This window comes from Oryzias latipes, chromosome 17 (assembly GCF_053564925.1).
Source record: "Oryzias latipes strain Hd-rR chromosome 17, Olatipes_Hd-rR_3.1".
Taxonomy (NCBI): domain Eukaryota; kingdom Metazoa; phylum Chordata; class Actinopteri; order Beloniformes; family Adrianichthyidae; genus Oryzias; species Oryzias latipes.
This window is the reverse complement of record NC_136253.1, coordinates 23,953,540-23,977,198: the sequence shown is the minus strand read 5'-3', so window position 1 is coordinate 23,977,198 and position 23,659 is coordinate 23,953,540. Positions and strand designations below refer to the sequence as shown.

The window sequence follows — 23,659 nt, the reverse complement described above, 5'->3', positions numbered from 1 at the left end:
AGATTGGGGAATTTTACATTTTCTGTTGACGAAAAACAAAAATAGGATGGAAAATATATTTTCATCATTCTACCCCCTCCAAAATTTAGTGACAGAAAATTGTGATAGGGGAACTTTGTAAACTGGAGATTTTGCAACTTTTTTTTAACAAGGGAGATTAATAAAACAAACATTAATTAGATTATTTTATTCTTCTTCAATGTTGATCAAAGTTTCATTAAACTCAAATCTTCAATATCCATCTTTTTATTTTAAAAAAATCTCAACTTTGTTTAATATGTAGATAATATACACATTTGACTTTAAGTTTAATTTTCTGAAAACCAAATATTAATTTAAAATTGTCTTATTTGAAAAAAAAAACACTTGCAAATACTAAAAATGAAATTGTATGAATCCCTCTTTCAGACACAAATTTTCAAACCAAAGTTTGGACTGACCAGTTGCCTCCTCGGGGGTCCAGTAGCCTGACGTATCACAGATGCGAGGTGAGGACGCCTCATAGGCATACTGGTGGAAGACACCATCTTTTTCACAGTCTCCACAACTGATGCCAGACCCATGGAACGAAGAGCTGGAACCAAAAAAAAAGATCATTAAACCAAAGAAAACTGTCAAATCAAATTCTACAAAGTTTACACAAGATTCACTTACAGATAGCTAATATAAAAAGCACTTTACAGATAAGAAATAGTGTTCCATTAAAGTTAAAACAGATCCCTTTGCTTTCTTTCACCTTAAATAAGGTGTTTTAATAATAATGTACACACATTTTAAATGTTCATTCCCCAAGTGTGATGCTGAGGGAGGGGCAGCACAAGCAAGGAAACAGAAAAGCCTGCACACCCACAAAGATGGGGAACCAGATTAAATGGAGCAAAACTAAATTGGTCCACAGTTGAGCAGAGGAATGAGTAGGAAGAAACCAATAGTGACCAAATACAGATTTTTACAATAGGTGGTTTTAATGAAGCCTGAAAAGGTGTCACAATTTATTTATCTCTTGTGCTATCTTAGATGACCCCACCCTTACATTGACATGTTATTCCTACCATGACAAAGGTGGACAAATGTGGAAAGATTTCATGTAATCCATGGACACCAGTGAAGATCACAAATCATCGAAGAAAAAAGGTTCAGCGCACTGTCTAGTGGTTCTAGATGACCCAACTCCCAATGTTAAAGTGCCTAGGATAGCACAAGGGTTACCTGGCAAACACCAAGTTGGAGCAAATAAATGGAAAAAAGCAGAAATTGTCCGTCAAGGCAAAAAAGGCGCTAGTTTCTTAAAAGGTTAGGCAAAAAAATAAGGGAAATAGACAAAAGAGAAAAATAAATGGGCGCAGAAGAAAAGTTAGTTGCGCCAGCCAAACATCATGAGTCAACTGGAAATTCTGCAGAAAAAGCCACAAATGAAGGACATACAAAAGGAAGGTTCCACAAACCGTTTAGGCACAAATAGCATTTTGAAAGCAAAAAGCATAAACTGTAAAAACATCTAAAAAAGGTCTGTAGACTCAGTTTTCTAATCATTCTCACTTTACAGTGTCTAAGATAGAATCATTTTTCATTTGGTTTTAAGGATTATTTTGTTTTTGTTTTGTTTTTTGAGAAAAAGAAGTACATGTGCATGTCTGTCTGTGTTTTAAACAGTTCTCACAGACTGCAGCTACCTAAAAACTAAATAAAATGAAAACCTTCCAAGATAAGGCAGCTCGTTACATCCATTCTCAGAAAAGAAGACACGTGAGGACAATATTAACATGACTTTGAAATGGTGAAGGTAAATGTCAACATGCACAGGTGACTATAACAGTCCTAAACAACTCAGTCTTTCTATCAAAACTTCAGCTAATATTTAAGACATTAAATAGTTCCCATCTAAAATACATTTTTTATTATTTGAAACCACATCTAAGGACTTAGAGATGGATTACAATGGCAGCTTTGCTGCTATAAATCTTTTCATAGCCTGTTGGAAGCCACCTGATGAAGAAAGGAGGAGCACACCATCAAATCCTTGATTCTCTGGCTTTACCATAGAATCAATGGCAAAGAGCAGCCTTGTAAGTCCAACAGAAACAAGGAATGAGTCTGACCTACTCTTGACAATTCAAGGCTCTTCTTTAAAAATACCAGAAAAAGGTCCAGACTTCTATATTCTAAAAACATCTCCATTGAAGGATCAGTCCATTCGATATGGTGATTTAGTAACTTTTAACTTTAGCGGCCATCCTTAGCATCACCCACAAGAAATGTTTAACACCATCCTTTGTGTCTACTAAACTGCCTTTTTTGCTAGCTGTGTTTTACATTGGGTTATTGCTTTTTGATAAAAAATAAAGTAATACTATACCAGTATACTAGGCAATTGAAAGTCCAACTGGAATTGGCTTCACCAAAATAAATAGAGCCTGATATGGATTTTTTACTTATACCTGTTTCCAATATTAGCACACATTTTTGTATGTACCCATGCAATCATACCTTTGATACAGTGGCCCTCTTACAGGTGGAAGCCAGTATATGGAGACAGAATTGGCATTTTGGTCTGTCACGATGGGGGCGACAGGGATGGGGGAAGGCTGACGGTCTGTCAGCCACTTCTGGTATACCAAGTCCAGGTAACAATGCATCCTGGCGACTTGATTCGGGGTGAAGTGGTTGGTGCAGTTGTCATCTGGTGGGATTCAAACAGATGTCATTGTAGAACTGTTGGTTTGTTTTATTTAATGATTTGGATGATGTAAAATGACTAACAATATCTAAAGAGTAATAGGATATGCAAATAACTTTTTATTGTTAATAATAAAGTGCAATACAAAGTATTTTGATCAAAATGAAATGAGGGATCAATACCTGTGTAGCTCATGTAATTGCTGTATGGGGTGTCTTTGTAGGTGTTGAATCCGCATGTGTCATTGACAGCTCCAGGGTCATGGCAGGCTTTAGATTTAGTTGTTGGAGCAGTGTCAGCACACAGATCTCCAGTCTCCATAGAAGGTGTAGTCTCCTATAAATGCATATTATAGATCTCAGGTGATGTTTGCATTTTATTTGAAGGTGAAATGAAAGTACAAAACTCCTAAAAATAATAAAAATAAAAAGCAGATTAAATCAGTCCCACCTGACACGGATCATCACAAGAGTCACGCTCACTCACGCCTTTGAAAACATGGTACAAGCCAAAAATGTGTCCCATCTCATGGATCATTGTGTTGTGGTGGCCCATTGTGCCAAAATAGGATGGATTTAGGACCATCCCACCTAAAAAAACATGATTGATGGTGGTGCATTATTATTCATTTGTTTTGCATTTTTTGATTGAGCCCTGATGGGACAATAGTCAAAATAATTTATTGATCACTTTTTGTAAATTTGCACTTGAAATTGAAAACAATAGTGACATGAAAATGCCACTATATATATCTTGCAAAAACATTACAAAATTCAAAAGAAGTCAAGAAACAAAAGATTTCAAAAGTGACAGGGAATGGAAGCAGGAAAGGTCAATACTGTCAAGTTTATTGAAATTCCTATACCCTTGGTATCTTTTACAGAAAATACAAAAACTACTCCAACCAATCATACACTTTCTTCTTCTATTCTACAATGAAAGCTAAGGAAGAGAAAGAGAACAAAAACCCCCAGAACACACAGCTAAGACAAAAACTTCTTAACAAATTGATATAATCTAACCTTGATGAGTTAAAGCCTCCTTTGCCCAAGGCCATGTTGCAGCTCCTGCCAGCTCTTCTCGCACCGAGTTGCTGGCAAAGAAAACATTGAGCATGTCCGTCCCACTCAGGTTCAATTCCTCTTTCAGCTCTTTCACACTCATGTAAGCTCTACAGAAGAAAAAGGGGAAAAAGTGGGACATCATTTTGACATTTTAAAATCTTTCCCTGAATAAAAAGGAATTCCATGTAAGCAACACTAAGTTAGACCTGAATAAAGACAAGTTAGTTCTGTTTTTTTAAGAGTAAATTGATTACAATGCTAAAATATTTGACTTTAAACTAAGATTCCATAACAAAAAAAGTTCTTTTCCCCATTTAAGTCTATTTAAAAAAAATGTTTGGTCTCTCAAGAATGCAGAAATATACTCCACTCCAACATGTTGCACATTGGAACATGTGTTGTATGCTTAATGTGGGGCAAATCTGCAGTCTGTCATCATCCATCTCTGCCTTCATACATCTCATCACTGCAGCTCCTTTCATTCTCACTATTCTCACATCTTACCAGCTCTGTCAGTGATAAATGACCCAGATGCACTTTGATGTGAGAGGCCAAATTTGGTCTTCTTCAGATGAATGATGTCAAATGAAATTTTTCTCTTTTTTTGCAAAACTTTTAGTTGCGTTTTAGAGGAGCTTTAACTCTAAGAAAATAAAATCCCCATAACTAATTCTTTCCTTGTTTAGTTTTTTTATTTAAAAACAATGCTTTTAAAGTTAACTTTTTTTTATTCAAGAAAAGAGAGATCTATATCCTTTAAAAATTGAAAAATGCTTTCTTTCTTTCTATATGAATTCATCAAACAGGTTTTTTAGATTTTGCTCCATACAAATTCTACAATTTTAAAATCCGGACTTGACAAAGGTCCTTCACTTTTAAATAAATTCAATATTCTAAATGCAGCCTAAGATCCCTGCTTATGGGTATTCCTCAATCCAGTTCTTTCCGTCTTCTAGTGCAAGTGTTGCACAGTAAATAAGAACATGTTGTCTAAGGCACTTTGCCTGGATAAATAATGCTTAAGATTTAGGATGCTTCAGGGAAACCCTGCTCTCACTACATACAGTAACTCAAGGGTTCAACTGAGGCTGTTTCCAGAGTCCATCATCATAGGCAACACGACTACAGATGACAGAAAGTTGACCGCAGCAGAGTTGACTATTTTAAGTACTGAGACTGAGAGAATTCCTTTAAAGAAAAAGCTGCCAAACGGGAAAATAATAACAATAATAATAAATGGATCCACAAGAGTTTATTAAACTTTTTTGTGGATATTCCAATTTCTTTGCCTACTTTCCAATTACATACAGCGGTATTTAAGGTAAACTGCTGATTGGGCATAATGTAGCAATCTGTCAAATTCTTTTATGAGCTGTATCTAATGAGCAAACATTTGTGTTTTTAACATGTTCTTGTGCCATTTTTCTCATGATGGAGGACATATATTAAGAAAATGAAGCTTAAAATTGAATTTCTGAGTAATTCTTTATTCAAATGGCGGTGAATCAAGAGCAGATGAAGAAATGCAGTTGGAAAAAGCTACGACTAGATCCATGAACATTTTTGTCCAAGCTGGCATCTGGCTGTAACTCTGATATGGCACACCCTTTTTGTTGCAGTGGTAGTGTTATTGTTGTGAGGGCCTGTAAGCTAGCAGGAGAGCGTGTAAACAGATAACTCAGTTATGGATAAAGAGAAGGCGGCGGGGTTGCTCTGCACCAATAGTCCCGCCCATAACTAAGAGATGAATTTCTGATGAACTCCTGCTGCTCTTCAGACACTTTATTTTGGCTAAAACCTGCATAATCATAATTAAAAGACCACTGGGAAGACTTAAAATAGATCAAAAGATGATTGGAGTGGGACTTTAAGAGAATGTCATCATACACAAATGATCTGCCCAGGTTAAACTGACCAAAAACAGTATGTGCAAGTCTTGGACATGTAATGATCTTAAATGATGTACTCCATGATTGGCATTCCCTTTTTCCCCTCCATCTTCTCCCTTCCCACCTTTAGGTTTATTGTGTTGCCAGGATTTGCAGCGTACCTGGCTATTGCTGTTGAACTCACTCAAAACAACAAATTAGTGTCATGAAAGCAGTATGCTCCAAAAAAACAAAATCTCTGGCCCCTTCACTCGCCAGAAGCAGCTGCACTCACATAGGGTCCTGCGATCTGAATAGCTGTCCAGGAGCTCAGGGGAGGGAAGATATCAAAAAACCCAGATCCCAAACATAAAACTGCTCCAATGCTCCACAAATGCCAGTGAAATGTCATCTTCACATTAATTCTCTCTCCGCCTGGGTCTCGATCCAGGAACGCAGATGCACACATGCATGCCGGGATGTGGATGCTCTCACGCACAAGCTTTTCCACAACGTTTGGGTCAAAACCATTCAAGAAGACCTACACTACTGTTGGCCCATTGGGGCCAAATTTTTACAACTTTCCAGGCCCAAGTGAGTTTCTTCTAGTTAAGGGCTGGACTTTTTAAGGGTTCCATTGCTGTATTTTAAGTCCACACACAGTTTGGAGGTTTTTTTTGGTATCTTAACACCAGACAATGTAAGGGAGGATAAAGATTAATTTTTCATTTTAAAAAAAGTACTACAGCATAAAACATTTACCGATTAGAAGATTTTAGCTCTTCAATGATGAGCCTTTATTCTGAAAAATGCTATTTGCACTTTTTTTTGTGTGTGTGTGCAAATCTCCTCTCTGCAAGACGGAGGTTTCAGGATGAAGTCTTGTGCATTTGACCGTAACAACTACCAGCCACATATTTTTCTTCTTTTTCTTGCAGTGTCTCTCTCACCAAGCTTGAAAACGGAAAAGCCCGACTTAACATTGACTTGTAGGCCCACAGCAATATGGCCAAACAACAAGAAACCTCACACATTAAGGTTAAATAACTGTTCACTTGTGTCCTTTAAGAGATGTAACACGTTCAGACGGTTTTCTCCAAGCCTGATTCAAAGCCAAATAACTGTACTAAGGACTACAATAGGACACTATTTTCACTAGCTTGGTGGGGAGAACTTTTTTTGTGTTATTTGAGTTTTTTGGGATAAAGTCGTGGCTTTTTCTTCATTAAAGTTAACAATAGCACATATTTGAGCAAAGTCCAGGAGGTTGCCAAAGCATGCCTGTCTGATCCAGTTATTCCAAGTTCTACCGGCTTTTAACAGCACTCACCCCGCTGTCGGTGATTACACAAACCTGCTGAGCTCTTCTAAAAGCGATGTGTTCCCAAAGTGAACGTCTGTATGACTGCTTTTCATGACAGTGTTAATAGGGCTCCAGAAATGTTTTTTAGTATGCTGAACCTTGGGTTTTGCTTTTTAACAGTTTTGAGAGTGTTTCGGAACATGTGTTTGAGTGATTTATTCATACTTGAGCTCTATGTTACGTTGCCAGTCTTTTAGATGATAAAATAACCCCTTAAGTTGGGTCAGTAGGTAAAATAAATAAGTTCCTATTAGCATGGCGACATTATAACATTGACAACAGTGCAGTGACTACTTTTTATTATGATTTTCAACATTTTTGAGGAAAGAAATTAAGAAAAAATGTGTTTGTTTAGTTCCTAAAACTTGAAGTTAACTTAGAAAGTGTGAATAAATACAAATTACTGAATTCAATTTTTGGTGCTTTTGCATGAAATCACTCATATCTATGCAATGCTTTCCATTAAGATGGAAACAATAAAATAAGATTGGACTAGTCCATTTTTACACAGCGGATTAAAAGAAAAAACTTGGACTGAGGTCTTTAAGAAGTCTTTAGACGCTGGGTCTGTGACCTCATGGCAAGACTTTATGCAAGTTGTTTGGAGCTCAGTGTGAACCTGTCTGTCAGACAAAATGGAAAGCAGCAAGTGGCTGATCGAGGTATTTAGAATAGAATAAGTGTGGCTTTGGCTTCACAGCCCATCGTTCCCACCTCACAGAGCCTTCCCAAAAAAACATAAAAAAGCAGCAATGTGCATTCGTAGCATGTTAAGCAGTTCACTTAACTTCTTCTAAAATGCAGCAAGCTAACATATATCGAGTAGTTGCATCCTACAGGCTTCCAAAAAATGTTCTTGTGGAAAAAGTGCTGTTCTTTTTGGCAAAGATCCTTTCTTTTTTATTTCCACCCAGCAGCATGACCTATCACCCCATAAAATGATAGAAATGACATAGATCCACTAAACACTCCTATCTGGCTTACTTACAGTAAGTTGTTCTATATAACTGGTGATAAATCTCACCTGTCAGGAGATTCAGGATCAAAGCAGGTCTTAAGGACATCTGTGATCTCTGGATCGCAGCAGTCGCCATCATCATAGTCGTAATAAATGCTGTTGCACTCCATGTCACAAACTCCATCCTGCCTCCTCCAGTTGTAGCAGGGCCCCACCCTATGGCAGTCTCCTCCATCGTGGCCTGTCCTCGGATGGTCGCACTCAGGATCGCATTGGCGGTTCCCGATCTTTCCAATTCGACAGTTGCTGAGGATAAACCGCTGTCGGAGGCTGGTGTTTTTCACTGTGTGCACGGTCAGATCCAAGGAAATGTTGTAAGGTCGGAAAGCGTCATTCAGAGCTTGATGCTGGACCAGAATCTGCAAGGGGTTCACTGTTGGGTTTCCACCATCGTCGTTAGCCAGGTTGACAATTCGGTAGCGAACTCTCTTGGGGGCACGGAGCTGCCAGTGGTTATTGTAGCCGAAGATGATGTCCGTGTTGTCGCACTGAGTCATACCACAAGGTGGAGGCAGGAAAGAAGACACAAGCTCTTGTTCAGGGACAGGAGTGGTGACCACACTTGGATGAAGGCCCATTTTGTATGGAGTCCAAAGCCGTTTTACCTTAAAAGCAAAAATTGTCATTTGGATAACAAAATAAAGTTTGACATCACAGTTTGGTGGTGATAACAAATATTATTTTAGATGACGTTTAAAACAATTTCAAATGCCTTACTTTTCGCACTGTAGGGCACACCAGATTATTATATACACCGTCAATTAACGGTTGTTGTTGTTGTTCACCTTTTGGCATATCCCTGCAGGGGTCGCCACAGCGAATCAGCTTTCACTGGTTCACACAGGTGGTTTGGCAGAGAATTTTACACCGGATGCCCTTCCTGACACAACCCTATATTTTATCCAGGCATTATCCTCCGCATTGTAAGGCATTATTGAAAAAAAATAATACTTTTAAGTGTGCCTTATAGTGCAGAAAAATACAGTAAATATACGAATTGCCAGGCGTAATCTCTAATAATGTGATTTTGAAGGGTTTGACTTTTTACAGATGAAAGTTTAAAAAAAGACATTTACATTTGTAAGATCCGCCCACATGGCCAGCACTGGCTCATTCAGGTCAATCTGAAGTGGTCCTTTCAGGAGGTCCTCATGGGAGCGGGCGTAACCCCACAAGATCACACCTCCAATGTAGCCCCTGAAGCTGTGTCCTTGATCTGAAGGTTTGCTACCAAGAAACAGGGTTCTGCAGGTTTTCATGAAGTCACTGTAGAGATCGCCTGACTGAAGACTACTTTCTCCAACCTAAGGCAAAGAAAAAGGAAATCAGACAAACACATGGCGGACTAGCATCCCCTCTACAGGCAGACTTTTGTATTTCAAGGCATCCACAAGTCCTTCAATTAAATTACTTTCTGTTAGCTAACAGTCAAACAGCCTAAACTGATATTTTGTCGAATCCGATGAAAATCTAAATCTAAAAGACTGGAATGATGCACTGTAAGACTAGATAATGAGGAAAGAAACTCCAATTACAAATAAACCTGAATCTTCAAGGCCTAGAAAGCATTCACAACACTCAGCTGTTTACCAGCTGTCATCACGCAATAAAAGGTTTCTTTTCAGCCAAAATGTTAATTTTTTTTCATTTGAAAAATTAAATGCATAAATCTACATAACTTATAACTAACTGCACATACTGACCCCCCCCCCCCCCCACCCAGTAAAAAGAAATGCTCCATTTGCCTTTCGATGTTTCAATCAATATTAGACAATAGACAATAGATTTGTTTATTAATCCCACGAATGGGAAATTTCCTTGTCACAGTAGCATGGAGTTTGGCACAAGTATGTACAGACAGTAATTAGTGTCATCATTGACAAAGATAAAGAAATTATCCATACAAGCTCCTTTAAAGAACAAAAGCTATATTTTTAGTCCTTCAAAGCCCTTCAAATTATGTATTTCATGTGTTTTCTTTTTACATATATATGTTTTTGATTATTTCATTTGTAATTGGTTTCAATTTGGATGTTTTTATTTTCCACCCTTGCAATGTCTTCTGCCCCCATGCCGGCCCCCAATACAAAATGTTGTAGCGCCGCCACTGCATGACCGCACACCACTTTAGAAAAATGTAATGGATGGCTAGATGTTTCAAAGTTCATCTGCATCTTTTCTTTTTTCACACAATTTCCATTCCAATCTAACAGAGACTGTGAAAGCACAGTCATTTTTATGGCGTGATGGGTAATACTGTCAGATTTTTCTAGTTTGTTATTTTGAAGCTTAAGAAAAGCTATATAGGTCAAAAGGCTTAAAACTCAGACGTTTAACAATATATATTCTAGTAAAGTGTTGTGATTGTCATTAAAATGCTACCATAAAATTTGAAATTTCCAACAATTATGGATGATACACACCTTGGCTCCATCTACATACAGGGTAATGTTGTGTCCATTGTAAGTAGCCATTAAGTGAGTCCAGTCATTTGTCCTGTACCGCTGGTGGCTATAGACAGTGGTTGACTTCACAGCCCTGTCTGTTCGAAGGGTAAAGTAAAAGCGGGCGTCTTTGTTGCCGTCGGGTTCCACGGTCCGAATGCCAACTGACCAGCCCTTCTCATTGAGTGAATGGGAACAGTTGTCAAATACACCTGGGACAAAACAAAGTTCCATATGGAAATAAGAGGACATTGTTAAAGCAAACAGACTTATCCTGCCGGTTACTAACAAGATAGAGTTCAAATACTGGCTAAAAATACTTTCTAAAGTGCTGATGTTCCTTTATAGCAATCACCTACATCAAATACTTTATTTAAATTGTCTGTTCACTGGTGCTTTTGTTACTTCTGTTGAGTACATTGTATTCATTGACTGTATGAGAACTGGACTGAGCAGCCCCTCCTCCCCCGCAATCCAAGTAGGAAATATGTCCTGGCTCCAAGAAGCCAAAATCCCATAGACTACTATAAAGAAATAAACAGCTTTTACTCAGTCATTCTATTTCTCAGAATAACAATTCTTGTGATACCTTTTTTTAAAGATTATTTTCTGTAGTTCAAGTTATCAAAGTTATGAACTGGCCAATCAGATGCCTCAATGAAAGTTTGTTGTCTCACATCAAACATTAGAAACGTATGATTGACAGATTCTCCTGAGCCCACTCTAAAGTGGTAGAGGCGTGGACTTCCAACAAGCTCTTTCATGACTGGTGAAATGTTGACTCAGACCGACACGGACCAGTTACTGCTAACTGGCGTTTTCTGGGTCCAACGTGGAGACGTTCGTATTGGGAAAAGATGGCGACTGAATTGACTTCATTTTGTTTAAGCCACTACCTGAAAGCCATTTTCTAAGGGAAACGTCGGTCCTGTTCTCTTAAACAGTCAATGATTGCATCACGGCAGTTAATTAGTTAATAAATGTTTTCTATTACCTTCGGTCATTTGCAAAAACATACATAATTGGGGTGCTGTCAGTTTACTGAACCTGTATTCTGTGCTTCCGGTGTGTAAAACACACAGCAGTTGAGTACTGTAATGTCTCTGTGCTCTGTGTGAATGACCGAACGAGAAAAAAGGGCCATTTTTTTTACCATTTTTTGATAAAATAGCAATCCTCTTTTAGAAAAAAAAAAATCACGACATTACAGGGCTTAAAATGGTGTTTTTAAAAAAAATGCTACACAGAATTCTGCTGTGATTCCCACAGCAGTCCACAGCGGAAAAGGGGGCTAGAGAGGTGCAGTGAACAGGCAATGTGAATGGGGCTAGAGTTAGGAATACAAAGAGCCAAAGACAGCAGGAGAGGAACAGAGAGGATAAAGGTATTTCACCAAGCCAAGGCAAGGCCCTGATGTTTCCATCTGCAAAGACACACACAGACCAACATCTGCTCCGCAGATGTGAAACACTAGGACAGCTGAAGGTCAGGGAACCCCTTTACCATCCTCAGAGCTGCATGCTTGCATGCATAGGATCAAACTTCCAAGCATGTGTTCATTTATATAAATATTTAGAGGATTTTACATGGGAAAAAAACTGAAATATAGAAGCCCCATAACAGTACAATTCAAATGTAAAACTTTTGTTTGCGTGCTACTGTAATAAAAAAAATGTTTGCACATGTTGTAAAAAAAAAAGGACAATAATCTATTTGTGCTCATGAAAACTATTAAATCAGAATTTCAAAGACGACATACCATGAAGATGAGAAGCCTTTTTTTATGACATTGCTGGACGTGTGTGTCATCTTGTGGGAAAATCCACTGGTGTGGTGAATACATTATTTAACGGAACATAACAGGAAGCCATTGTTGTTTTTAGTGGTTCCTTCGACACCCGATGAGAACATTTTTGTTTGCAATGCCAAACAACAAAGTTAATGGTAAATGTGGTCCTAATTCTGTCCGACATTTGCACTACCGCACATTAGCATGAGGATTGTGCTGAGTGTAATTAGATGCTGATGTTTTGAAGCTGTATTTATTTTGAACGTGGGCCATACAACATTGGCAAAGCCCATGGTTTGGCTAATGCTTCATCATTACCCAGAATTTCAACTGCTCCAACTCTGGATGAGAACATTTGGCTCTTAAATCTGTGAATGGTGTGTTCTTCAACTTGGCTCTAATGTAATCTGTCAGCTGTTGTAGGACTGTTAGCATCTGTATCAGAGATATACTGAAGAGGATCCCTTCTTGTTGAGAAAATATATTTTTCCATTGGTTCAAAGTCTTTAAGTTTGTTAGTTTAAATCATTTTATCACACAAAATCATAGTTTGTAGAAATGCTGATTGTTTCTGTTGTTTTTTTCTACTGATATTATCATAGTTTTTGGTTGATAGAATTTTTACACACTATATTGTGTATTGTTTTTATTAAATGTCAACTAAATGTGCAGAAATTAGTCTGCACAGCAAATTCAAAACAAACCCCAGCACCCAAGAAAATAACTGTACTGAGTTTTTCCAATTCCTGAAATTGTGAAATTGTTTTTGACACCAAAAATAAACAGAAGTTTGAGGCTAATTGAAGTAAAACAAATCTAAATATCAGTTATAAAGGATCATTTTTCAAAATCAGGGCTTTGAAAGTGGGTTAATGTCAAATCAAAGTTTAATTACTAACAGAATTGTCTTAATTTTCCTCAAACAAAGCTTTTCTTACAATAATGATAATAAATAATTTAAAATTTAATAAATGAGTAATTAAATTTTACATTTTTTTCTTTGTAATTGTCAATCTGAATGTGTGCATCAATCATCATTTCAGACCAGCAAAATGCAAAGTACTGCCACAAAAACACACTGCAACAATGGGACACTTGTGAATTTTGGCCTTCAAAATGACCTTAAGCAAATTAAAATAACTATTTTTAAAATCTAAGACTAATATTTGTGCCTAGGATAAATGTTTTCCTTTCAACGAAACCAAATTGACCTCAATAATTACCACCATAATAATTATTGACTTGACCCAAATACATTGAAATTTAGAAGATTAAAAATAAAAGGAAAAAGGAATAAAAACTAAAAATAATCAAGAGGTCACAATGAAAACAATCGATTAGTATTTTGTGAGCAACCTGTCCAGTTAGGTTTGGAGGTGATAAACAATCTTGTAAATAATTGGTGTATGCAATAATGGTCTGGTCATTTTTAAAAGTCACTAAATGGGAACTGAAAATTGCTCATATTGTTTGCAAAAAAATGTTTTGTTGCCTTTGGTTATAACATAAGATTCTTTAGAATTTAATTTTTATATAATTAATACGCTCATCGTCAGCTTCCAACAAATGTCCTGCTGGAAAACAAAAACCATTGATGACGATAAATATTTTACACGTTCAAATTAACATCAAGAGGCGTGTACTTCAATTTTGGAAAAGAGTTAAGTAACGATTTAAAAATCTAAATATTATCGTTATTGGTGAAGTAGAACATCTATAAATGAATTAATTTATATTTTTACTGAAGGGCTATCTGCTTGTTTTAGTCTTGGACCCCCAAAAATGTCCTATCCAGAAGACAAAAGAATATACAGAAGGGCTTACATTTGCAGATTATATATGTTATAAATATATATTATATATATATATATATACAGTACAGACCAAAAGTTTGGACACACCTTCTCATTCAAATTGTAGATTCACACTGAAGGCATCAAAACTGTGAATCAACACATGTGGAATTACATACATAACAAAAGTGTGAAACAACTGAAACAATGTCATATTGTAGGTTCTTCAAAGTAGCCACCTTCTGCCTTGATTACTGCTTAGCACACTCTTGGCATTCTCTTGATGAGCTTCCAGAGGTAGTCACCTGAAATGTTTTTCACTTCACAGGTGTGCCCTGTCAGGTTTATTAATGTGATTTCTTGCCTTATAAATGGGGTTGGGACCATCAGTTGTGTTGTGTAGAAGTCAGGTGGAAACACAGCTGATATTCCTACTGAATAGACTGTTAGAATTTGTATTAAGGCAAGAAGAAAGCAGCTAAGTACAGAAAAACGAGTGGCCATCATTACTTTAAGAAATGAAGGTCAGTCAGTCGGAAAAACTGGGAAAACTTTGAAAGTGTCCCCATGTGCAGTCACAAAAACCATCAAGTGCTGCAAAGAAACTGGCTCACATGCGAACCACCCTAGGAGAGGAAGACCAAGAGTCACCTCTGCTGTTGAGTATAAGTCCATCCAAGTCACCAGCCTCAGAAATGGCAGGTTAACAGCAGCCCAGATTAGAGAGCAGGTCAATGGCACACAGAGTTCTAGCAGCAGACACATCTCTACAACATCTGTTCAAAGGAGACTGTGTGAAACAGGGATTCATGGTAGAATATCTGCTAGGAAACCACTGCTAAAGAAAGGCAACAAGCAGAAGAGACTTGTTTGGACTAAAGAACACAAGGAATGGACATTAGACCAGTGGAAATCTGTGCTTGGGTCTGATGAATCCAAATTGGAGATTTTTGGTTCCAACCACCGTGTCTTTGTGCGACGCAGAAAAGGTGAACGGATGGACTCTACATGCCTGGTTCCCGCCGTGAAGCATGGAGGAGGAGGTGTGGTAGTGTGGGGGTGCTTTGCTGGTGACACTGTTGGGGATTTATTACAAATTGAAGGCATACTGAAGCATTATGGCTACCACAGCATCTTGCAGCGGCATGCTATTCCATGTGGTTTGGGTTTAGTTGGACCATCATTTATTTTTCAACAGGACAATGACCCCAGACACACCTCCAGGCTGTGTAAGGGCTATTTGACCAAGAAGGAGAGTGATGGGGTGCTGCACCAGATGACCTGGCCTCCACAGTCACCGAAACTGAATCCAATTGAGATGGGTTTGGGGTGAGCTGGACTGCAGAGTGAAGGCAAACAGGGCCAACAAGTGCTAAGCATCTCTGGGAACTCCCTCGAGACTGTTGGAAGACCATTTCAGGTGACCACCTCTTGAAGCTCATCAAGAGAATGTCAAGAGTGTGCAAAGCAGTAATCAAAGCAAAAGGTGGCTACTATGAAGAACCTACAATATGAAATATTTTTTAATGTTTCACACTTGTATGTTATGTATATAATTCCACATGTGTTAATTCACAGTTTTGATGCCTTCAGTGTGAATCTACGATTTTTATAGTCATGAAAATAAAGAAAACACTTTGAATGAGAAGGTGTGTACTGTATATATATATAAATGTTTCGCATTCTGCACAACACATAATATTTGAAAGAAGGGAAAGTGTCTCGTCATGCCATTACATAATGATATGGTTTAATTTTGTCATGTATGTAGTCTCTAAGAGCACATATAAGTTCAAAACATGATCTTTTTTTAACAGAAACCCATGAGAATCTTTTTTTTTAAATGTCTCTTTTTTTCCATTCTATAATCAATTTTGATGAACCTGATGCATATGTCAAAGTCTCGCAAACAAGCTGCAACATATATTTACATCATTGGACACAGATGATGTGTATGTGATGTGAATGCCTGTGTGTGCCTGTGTCCTTTCCATTCATTTAAAACAATTCAGAGTGGAGCTTTGGTTAAATAAATTCAATCTCTGGTAAAATAGTTTGTTTGGCTACCGATGCGGCACTGTTTACCACATTAAAGTGGATATGCAACAAAAATCAACAAACCAAAAATCTTTAGAACTCAAACAGATGTCAGAGTCTTGCAGAAACAATAAGAGTGTTTTTTTTTGTTTTTTTACTGACTTGTCAAATCCCTGTAGGACACTATAAAGACAAGGGCCCGTGCCACGAAATGCTGTCCTCACACAAGGAAGCAATTGAGGGGGGGGCTAAAGTTACAGGCCGATATTTGATTCAAGTAAATGTGAGCTGTCTGAATTCTTTGTCTCAATCTGAACGGTTGTGGCTGCGATACACCCTACGGCGCTTTGATCCTTTTCTATTTATTTGATGTATGTGTTGTTCTGACACGTGTGCAGCTTTGAAAAAGTCAAGAATTGCTGTGTTGTAGAGCGGGCACATAAAGCAATAATAAAGGGGGTTTTTTTGTAATTACCCACATTTTACAGAGTTTTTGCATAGCTTGGCCGGAGGTGAGACTTACTCTCAAGTAACAGATGGTTTCAAAAAATTAAATAGCTACAGCCACTAGAGGGCACTGCAGATTTGTGTTCAGTTTTTGCTAATGACAGCAATGCAGAAGAAGAGTTGCTCAGTGGATTTAAGAGTTTAGTTGACTCATTTGCACGTTCCAAATGCTATGTTTTCTGAATAATTGTTAGTATGTTGCGCTAATATACTAAATTCCTCTTATACTCCATGAAGCTAAATAAGCATCTCATGAAGTTAAACTGCGTTCACACTAAACGCAATGCGCGCACTGTAAAGTCACTGTACAGATGCGATCAGAGGTTCTGCAGTGTGATTGGACTGTCGGGCGAGGTGCGTTTGGATGTCGCAGTGCATTGAGGGCTCAAATATTTGAACTTCAGCAAAAAAGTCGTGTACTGTCAACTAATTAGGGACTCAGCTTTGTCCCGTCACTTGCTGCTGATGTGATAGGAGTCCAAAACTAAACATGGAGAAGAAGAAACTGGTCGTTTTTCTTTTTTCATCGAGACAATCATAAAAAGTTCCTCTAATTTCATCTTTGGACTATTGCAGGACAACAAGTCGGCAAACTGGGTCAAAGAGAGGTGGAGGTACCGTTGAAAGCGGCCGTCATTCAGACGCAGCTCCTGCAGTAGATGGTGAAGCTCGCCGCACTCCGAGAGTCTCTGAATGATCTCATGAACCCAGACATGGAGGCATAATTACTGATGCCTTTGCAGTGCTTTTTAAATCAAATTAACCTGTAGCTTCTAGTTTATGAACACATTTTGTGGACAAGCGTCCAGCATCAAATTTGACACACACTGAAAGAGAGCTATGAGATACACCCAACATGATTCATGCATCAAATTTGTAATGATTAATCAACTTAATCGATTTATATTTCTACAATCCAACCAGATCGATCTGTCTGAGGCAAGTTGTTCATCGAATCGAACTTAATTGACCTATACCAATTTTACTGATTATATATCAATAGAAAACACCATTTGGACAGAGGGGACAGTAAGCTTATTCCAGTCGAACGAAAAATGACCAAGCGCTATATAAGTAAGGGTTAATGGCCGACAAAGTGTGCAGTTACTACTTTTTAACGCACGCCGTGGAAGCCTGAACCGCGTCGGACGGTTGCTTCCGCGAAGTGCGTTAAAAAGTAGTAACTGCACACTTCGAAGGCCATTAACCCGCTTATACCATGGTCACTTACAAAAGCAATACATATTAACCAGGTTTTATTCCTTAATTCTTGTTTTTTTTTTTTCGATTTGGATCACTTTTCTCATAAACAGCGTACTATATGTTGCGTACATATAGTACATATATATAACATATAGTCCGCGTCGCGCAGCACCACCGCTGCAGTCAAGATTCGGCAATATATATATGCTGATCGTCCCGATGGGTTGAATAAAGCATCAATTCAGAGGGAAAGTTAATCGCTTACCGCTTGTTTTTGCCCAGATGATGAAGCAAAAGGTTGTTTTACAGAAGCCGGCGCAGTGATACAAATCATTTAAGCTAGCCGACCGGAACTTCTTTTTTCACCGTGAGGTTATCAGGTTTTAACGCATACCCAGCAGCCAATCAGAATCGAGTATTCACCCGGACCATGGTATAACAGCGAACAACATACGTGTGATGGCACACAAAAAAGGTCAGTCCATCATTACAGTCCAATGCTTGGAAACACTTTGAATTTAGCAACGATGTGTGACCAAACAGTGTGGTAGAATGTTCTAACATTGTATTATTTCTATGTGGAAAAACAACAGCGTACTAGGGAAACTAAAATGTAATTCTTGTTTACTTGTGTGTTTTTACGCATATTTAATTGACACTTGATTATCTTGCAAGAAGTACAAAAAATCTAGAAGCTTCACCTGCCTTGTTCGGTACCCAGGTCTTTGAGTCACACTGGTTGAATTTTTAGCTAAAGATGTCCTGGATCGATTTTACGTCAGTGAATCGGATCAAATCGGATCACTCAAAATGAACCAAAATCACTATAAAATGAATTGTCAACCGCAAACTATGATATGAATCGAATCATTGTTTAAATGAATCGTTACATTCCTAAATCAGATAGATGAAGACGATGAGCTTCATAACCAAAAATATGATCAAATCACATCTAAAGCTGCACTTTCTTCTTGTATCACATGTTTAAACCTTCCATTAACCCTTTTGACGTAGTCATTTGTAAAATAATCCAAGCACTATTTGCATCAAAATTGGTCATGGTCATAACTATTGCTATGCCATAACTCGGAGGTTTATTTGGGGCTTAATAACCTGCTCAAATCCAATATAAAGCAGAGGAAACTCCTCCAACCTGACATACAAACAACTGACTGAGGCTGGTGATGACGTAAAGGCCCTTCAGTTTAGCAGAGATGCTTCTGTGACTGAAGAGGTGTTCTCCAGCTGTGTTTATACTGTGGTAATAGGCAGACTACACCCACCTGCTATGACTGCTGGGTTACTCTGGCCGCCCTCCGGCTTCACCCACAGCTCCAGGCTGAACTGGGCTTTTGGGAGGTCTGCTCCCGGGCGCAGCTTCACCTGGAGATGCTCTTGCCGCCTGTTGAAGTACAGAGCTGTCATCCATGATGGGGGGACCCTGGGCACGGGGTTTTCCCAGCTGTCTCCTTCCGCCTGCTCCACCTCCCCGGAGTAGTCCTCCGCCGCCTCCTCCTCCTGCTGGGTGTCATTCGAAGACTGCTTGTCTTCATCTCCCCGCTGGGCTCCGCGGAGGACCCCACCGGCGTCCGCTGAGCGCTCGAGGAAAACTTTCCTCGAGCTGGAGTTGCCCTGTTCGTCGGAGCGGAGCCTCCCCGCGAGGCTGCGGGCAAACCTGGAGCGCGCGTGTCCCCCAGGAGCCCCGTGTCCTGCTGCTTCGGGCTCGCGCCTCCCGGCGTACTTTTCAAAAATGTGGTTTGAGGGTCTCGCGTGGTTTCTGGAGCCTTTCTCGGGGAAAAGATATTCGCCCCCCTCCTTGACCACCCCGTTTCCGGCGTTGCCCCGGTTCCCCTTCTCCTCCGGCGCGTCAAACCGACAACCACCGGCGCAACCCGCCGGATCGCTCGCGACAGTGTACGGCGCTCTCCGACTCGTTGCAGTTCTCGGGCTGGCCGCTGAAGGGCGGTGTTGAGCCGACAAGCTTGGCTGGCGTCGGGACAGCGAGACGCCGGAGACGGTGCAGGGTTCACCTGCTATCCGGGAGAGCTCAGAGTCCGCCCGCCGGGCCAAAGAGCGCTTGTATCGGTAGAGGGCATTGGAGCGAACCGGGAATAGCAGCCACGTGTTTGTGATGAGGATGAGGAATACTGCCAGTAGTCTGATGAACAACATCGTTCTCAGATTAAAACATTTAAAACTCAAAGATCAGCAGCAAGTGTTCACATCAAAACTACGAGTGTGTGCACATTTACTTGACAAAAAACTAAAAATTGTGATTTTTTTTAAAACAACTATCAGATATAATTCAGTGCAATGAATATGGTCAAAATAATTTGATAAAATAAAAGCCCCTCACACAATAAAATTTGCCTTTTTACACTTAATAACTGTTGGTTTAGTACCCTGTCGCCTATCTAATAAACGTATGACTGGAAATATTTGAAATGTAAGGGGAAAAACATTTAAATTATCAATTTAATCCCATGTCCTTTTTTGGCACATCTCGGATTATCTGCATCTGATTTAAAAGAAGCAATAGTATTTTGCCTCCTTTTTCTTCTTGCACAAAAAAAAAATCCAAAGTGTCTAACTTGGATTTCCTTTGGAAAAATTATCTTACTTCTTGTGTGGTCCTTTGAACTCACTCCAAGTGTAAAAATCAAAGTTTTTGATTGATTTTCAACTTTCAAAATAAAATAGAGGTCTGCTTTAGATAGTTATGGAAGAAGTTTTTCAATTATTTTGACAATTTGATTTGATTTTACTCTAAAGGAACTTTGCACAAGTTTTTACCTGACCATTGTGGCATCATTTAGAACGTCCTATTCCACAACAGGGCTGCAAGGTGATTCAGATCAACAAGCTCCAGAGGTAGTGCAAAGTGCCAGCCCTAAAACAGATGCCCAACTTGAAGAACAGAAGGTAAATCTCTGAAAGAAGGGGAATGCTTTCAGTCCATGAAGTCACATCTGCTGGTCTGCTCCTCTTTTTTGCGTCTGTGTGCGTTCAGAGAGCGTCTCCTCTTTGCTGCTGCTGCTGCTCTGCACCGGCCCATGCAGTAGTAAAATCCTCCTCCATTCAGTCCTCCATCTCTCCTTCCCTCCCTTTTCTCTCCTTCCCCCTAAGTCCAAAGGTTTTTATCAGGGAGCCCCTGCCCGCCCTGACATCACCAGTAAAGGAAGTGTGGTGGTGGTGGTGGTGGAGGTAAGGGGTGGGGGTGTAAAGGAGGACGGGGGGGGGGGGGGGGGGTTGCCTGTCCTTGCTTCACACTTTTTGAGTTTGAGGGAAATCCTCTTCTCTCCTCTCCCCTCACTGCCCAAGTCCTGCAAGCGTCTGTGCATCGCTGTGATTCAGTGAGGAAGACAGGAAAAAGGTTGTAAAGTTTATTTACGCAGCTCTCCAGCCGCTCCTGACCTCATCCATCCACCCATCCCTCTGTCAGCACCAGGGGGAAGAAACATCCAGCTTACCTGACTGACTGAAGTCAAAGAGGCAGAACAGTGTCCTGTCAGAAGACTGCATGGAAACAACATCATAGAGCTTCTTAAGCTCCGTCAAATGGACATTTTGTGCAGAAGACGTTTTGGTCTTTGATTGCTCCTCTCTTTGCCTTTTATACTTCACATCATTCTTTCTAATAAATAGGGTCTATTTTACAAATTTTGATTTACGTTTGCCCCTATGTGAAGCTTTTAGATACCTTTTAATAAAAAAAAAAGTGGCAATGGGGAACCTTAAATAAATGAATAATTAAAAACAATTTACAGACAAACTGACCACATGTGAGCATAGATATCTACATTTTAAAATGCGTTTCCATCCCAGCATTCTTTGGGGGGGGGGGGTTCTAAGGTTGGTCTTCTTTTTGCTTTTCACAGTTTACATCCATACATTCTTTTTAATAAATGTCTGTTTGATAGATTTTGCTTTTTGTTTGCTTTTATAAAAAGATTTTAGGTGCATTATTTTCTTTTCAAACAAAGTGCCAACAGTCAATCATATGTAAATGAATAAATAAAAATCATTTCCTAACAAACTGACTCCACGTGAGCATAGAAATCTACATTTTTAAATGTATTCTCATCCCGGTATTGTTTTTTTTTCCGTTTTTTTTGGGAGGGGGGTCTCAGATTGCTGTTCTTCATGCTTTTCCTAGTTTACATCCAGATTTTACTTCTAATAGGTTCTTTTCAAACAAAGTGGTATCTGTCGATCACACTCAAATGAATAAATAAAAATCATTTCCTAACAAACTGACTCCACGTGAGCATAGAAATCTACATTTTTAAATGTAGTCTCATCCCGGTATTGTTTTTTTTTCCGTTTTTTTTGGGAGGGGGGTCTCAGATTGCTATTCTTCATGCTTTTTATATCCAGATTTTACTTCTAATAGGTTCTTTTCAAACAAAGTGGTATCTGTCGATCACACTCAAATGAATAAATAGAAATAATTTCCAGACACATGAGCATAAAAATCAATTTTTTTAAATTGTATTTCCATTCTAGTGTTGGTTTTTTGGGGTCCTTTGGTAAAGGTGGAGCTGCTTTTCTTTATTTGTGCTTAAAAATTCACACTAGTGAAGCTTCCATTAAGAAGAAGGAAAAAAAGAAACATCCTCTGTAGTGTTCTTGAGTGCAAATTAGGATAAAAGGCTTTGATTCTAATCTGAATGTCTTGGGGGGGGGGGGGGGGGGGTCTCTGGGATGGAGGTCGGAAGAGGAGGGTTTGCACCTAGGACAGCAAGAGAAATGTGTTTGATCTCCCCTTCGCAAGTCCTCCGTCTGGCTTCCTCCCATTCACACGCGTATGGATGCATGTGCAGCTCCAAAGTAATATAGAGAAAGTTTGAATAACCCCATCTCCTGCTGTTTACCTTTCATATTTTACCTCTTGCCTGCTATTTACTTAATCTATCTGTCTGCCTCGCTTCATCTCTGGGTCTAAATGCTGGTGAGGCACAGACAGGCGCAACATCTGCCTTGCACATGAAAGTGGACCTCTCAAAATATGTTACCTGTCTAGTGCGGAGATCCTCCTTGAGCCAAGCCAAGGCTGAGAGAAGAGCCAGGCAGGGAGAGGAAGCAGCAGGTAACAGGAAAGTGAAAGAGAGCATGCCCCAAATTCATTTTTGGGTTCTGTTTTATTGATTCACACTTAATGTAATCTAAAAGGTTCAGTGAGGTTGTCTCAATGGATTCAATTCTGCACATTGCAACTCTTAGCATAATTAACCCTACATAACCATCCATGTCATGTTTAATACACACATTTCTGAGTCCCCTACCTCATTAGCATGATCAAAATGGTCCTTAAAAATTCCATTGTTTAACCCTTGTGCTATTCTAGGCACTTTAACGTTGGGAGTTGGGTCATCTAGACCCACTAGACAGTGCGCTGAACCGTTTTCTTCAATGATTTGTGAACCTCACTGGTTTTCATGGATTACATGAAATCTTTCCACCTTTATCCACCTTTGTCATGGTAGGGAGAACACGTCTATGTTAGGGTGGTGTCATCTAAGATAGCACGAGGGATATAACTAGGAGGTCAACACTTTCTGCCCTGTAGTTCAACATCAATCCACTAGGGGCAGTAGAAGGGCCCTTCAAGCTCATTTTAAGATGGTTGCCTCCATGAAATCTCAAAAAAACTTTTGGAACTTTTTGGTGCTAATTTTTAAAACTGTATAGCGAAAAAAACCTCATCTGTTGGTATTCATTTTTAAAAATGGCTACTGGTTGTATTGAAATAATACAACATTTACTGATAATTTATTCTTTATAATACAGTCACCATGTGGGTTAAACTTCGAGACAGTGGCTTAAAAAGGGCCTTTTTCCCCCCTGAACTCTCATTTGAATTATTTTCCATTCTAAACTAACATTGTTGTTCTAT

The 23,659-nt window shown here is 39.1% G+C and overlaps 1 protein-coding gene across 4 annotated transcripts in view; it reads right to left on the bottom strand.

Annotated features, from left to right (window-relative positions):
- The window catches only part of pappa2 (pappalysin 2), a 60,844-nt gene extending 39,966 nt beyond the window's left edge, over positions 1 to 20,878 (bottom strand). For 2 of the 4 annotated variants that reach the window (XM_023965189.2, XM_078935571.1), the window contains exons 1-9: positions 19,047 to 20,080; positions 10,414 to 10,646; positions 9,067 to 9,294; positions 7,997 to 8,595; positions 3,700 to 3,848; positions 3,128 to 3,267; positions 2,860 to 3,013; positions 2,488 to 2,680; positions 441 to 574 (exon numbers count right to left, since the gene is read on the bottom strand). In XM_023965189.2, coding sequence (XP_023820957.1) covers positions 441 to 574; positions 2,488 to 2,680; positions 2,860 to 3,013; positions 3,128 to 3,267; positions 3,700 to 3,848; positions 7,997 to 8,595; positions 9,067 to 9,294; positions 10,414 to 10,646; positions 19,047 to 19,935 — 2,719 coding nt within the window. In that variant the 5' untranslated portion in view covers positions 19,936 to 20,080. Of the gene's footprint in view, positions 1 to 440; positions 575 to 2,487; positions 2,681 to 2,859; positions 3,014 to 3,127; positions 3,268 to 3,699; positions 3,849 to 7,996; positions 8,596 to 9,066; positions 9,295 to 10,413; positions 10,647 to 19,046; positions 20,082 to 20,556 lie in introns of those variants that run through there. The other 2 variants (XM_023965190.2, XM_023965191.2) reach the window with 2 other exon arrangements.
- Between the last annotated feature and the right edge of the window lie 2,781 nt (positions 20,879 to 23,659).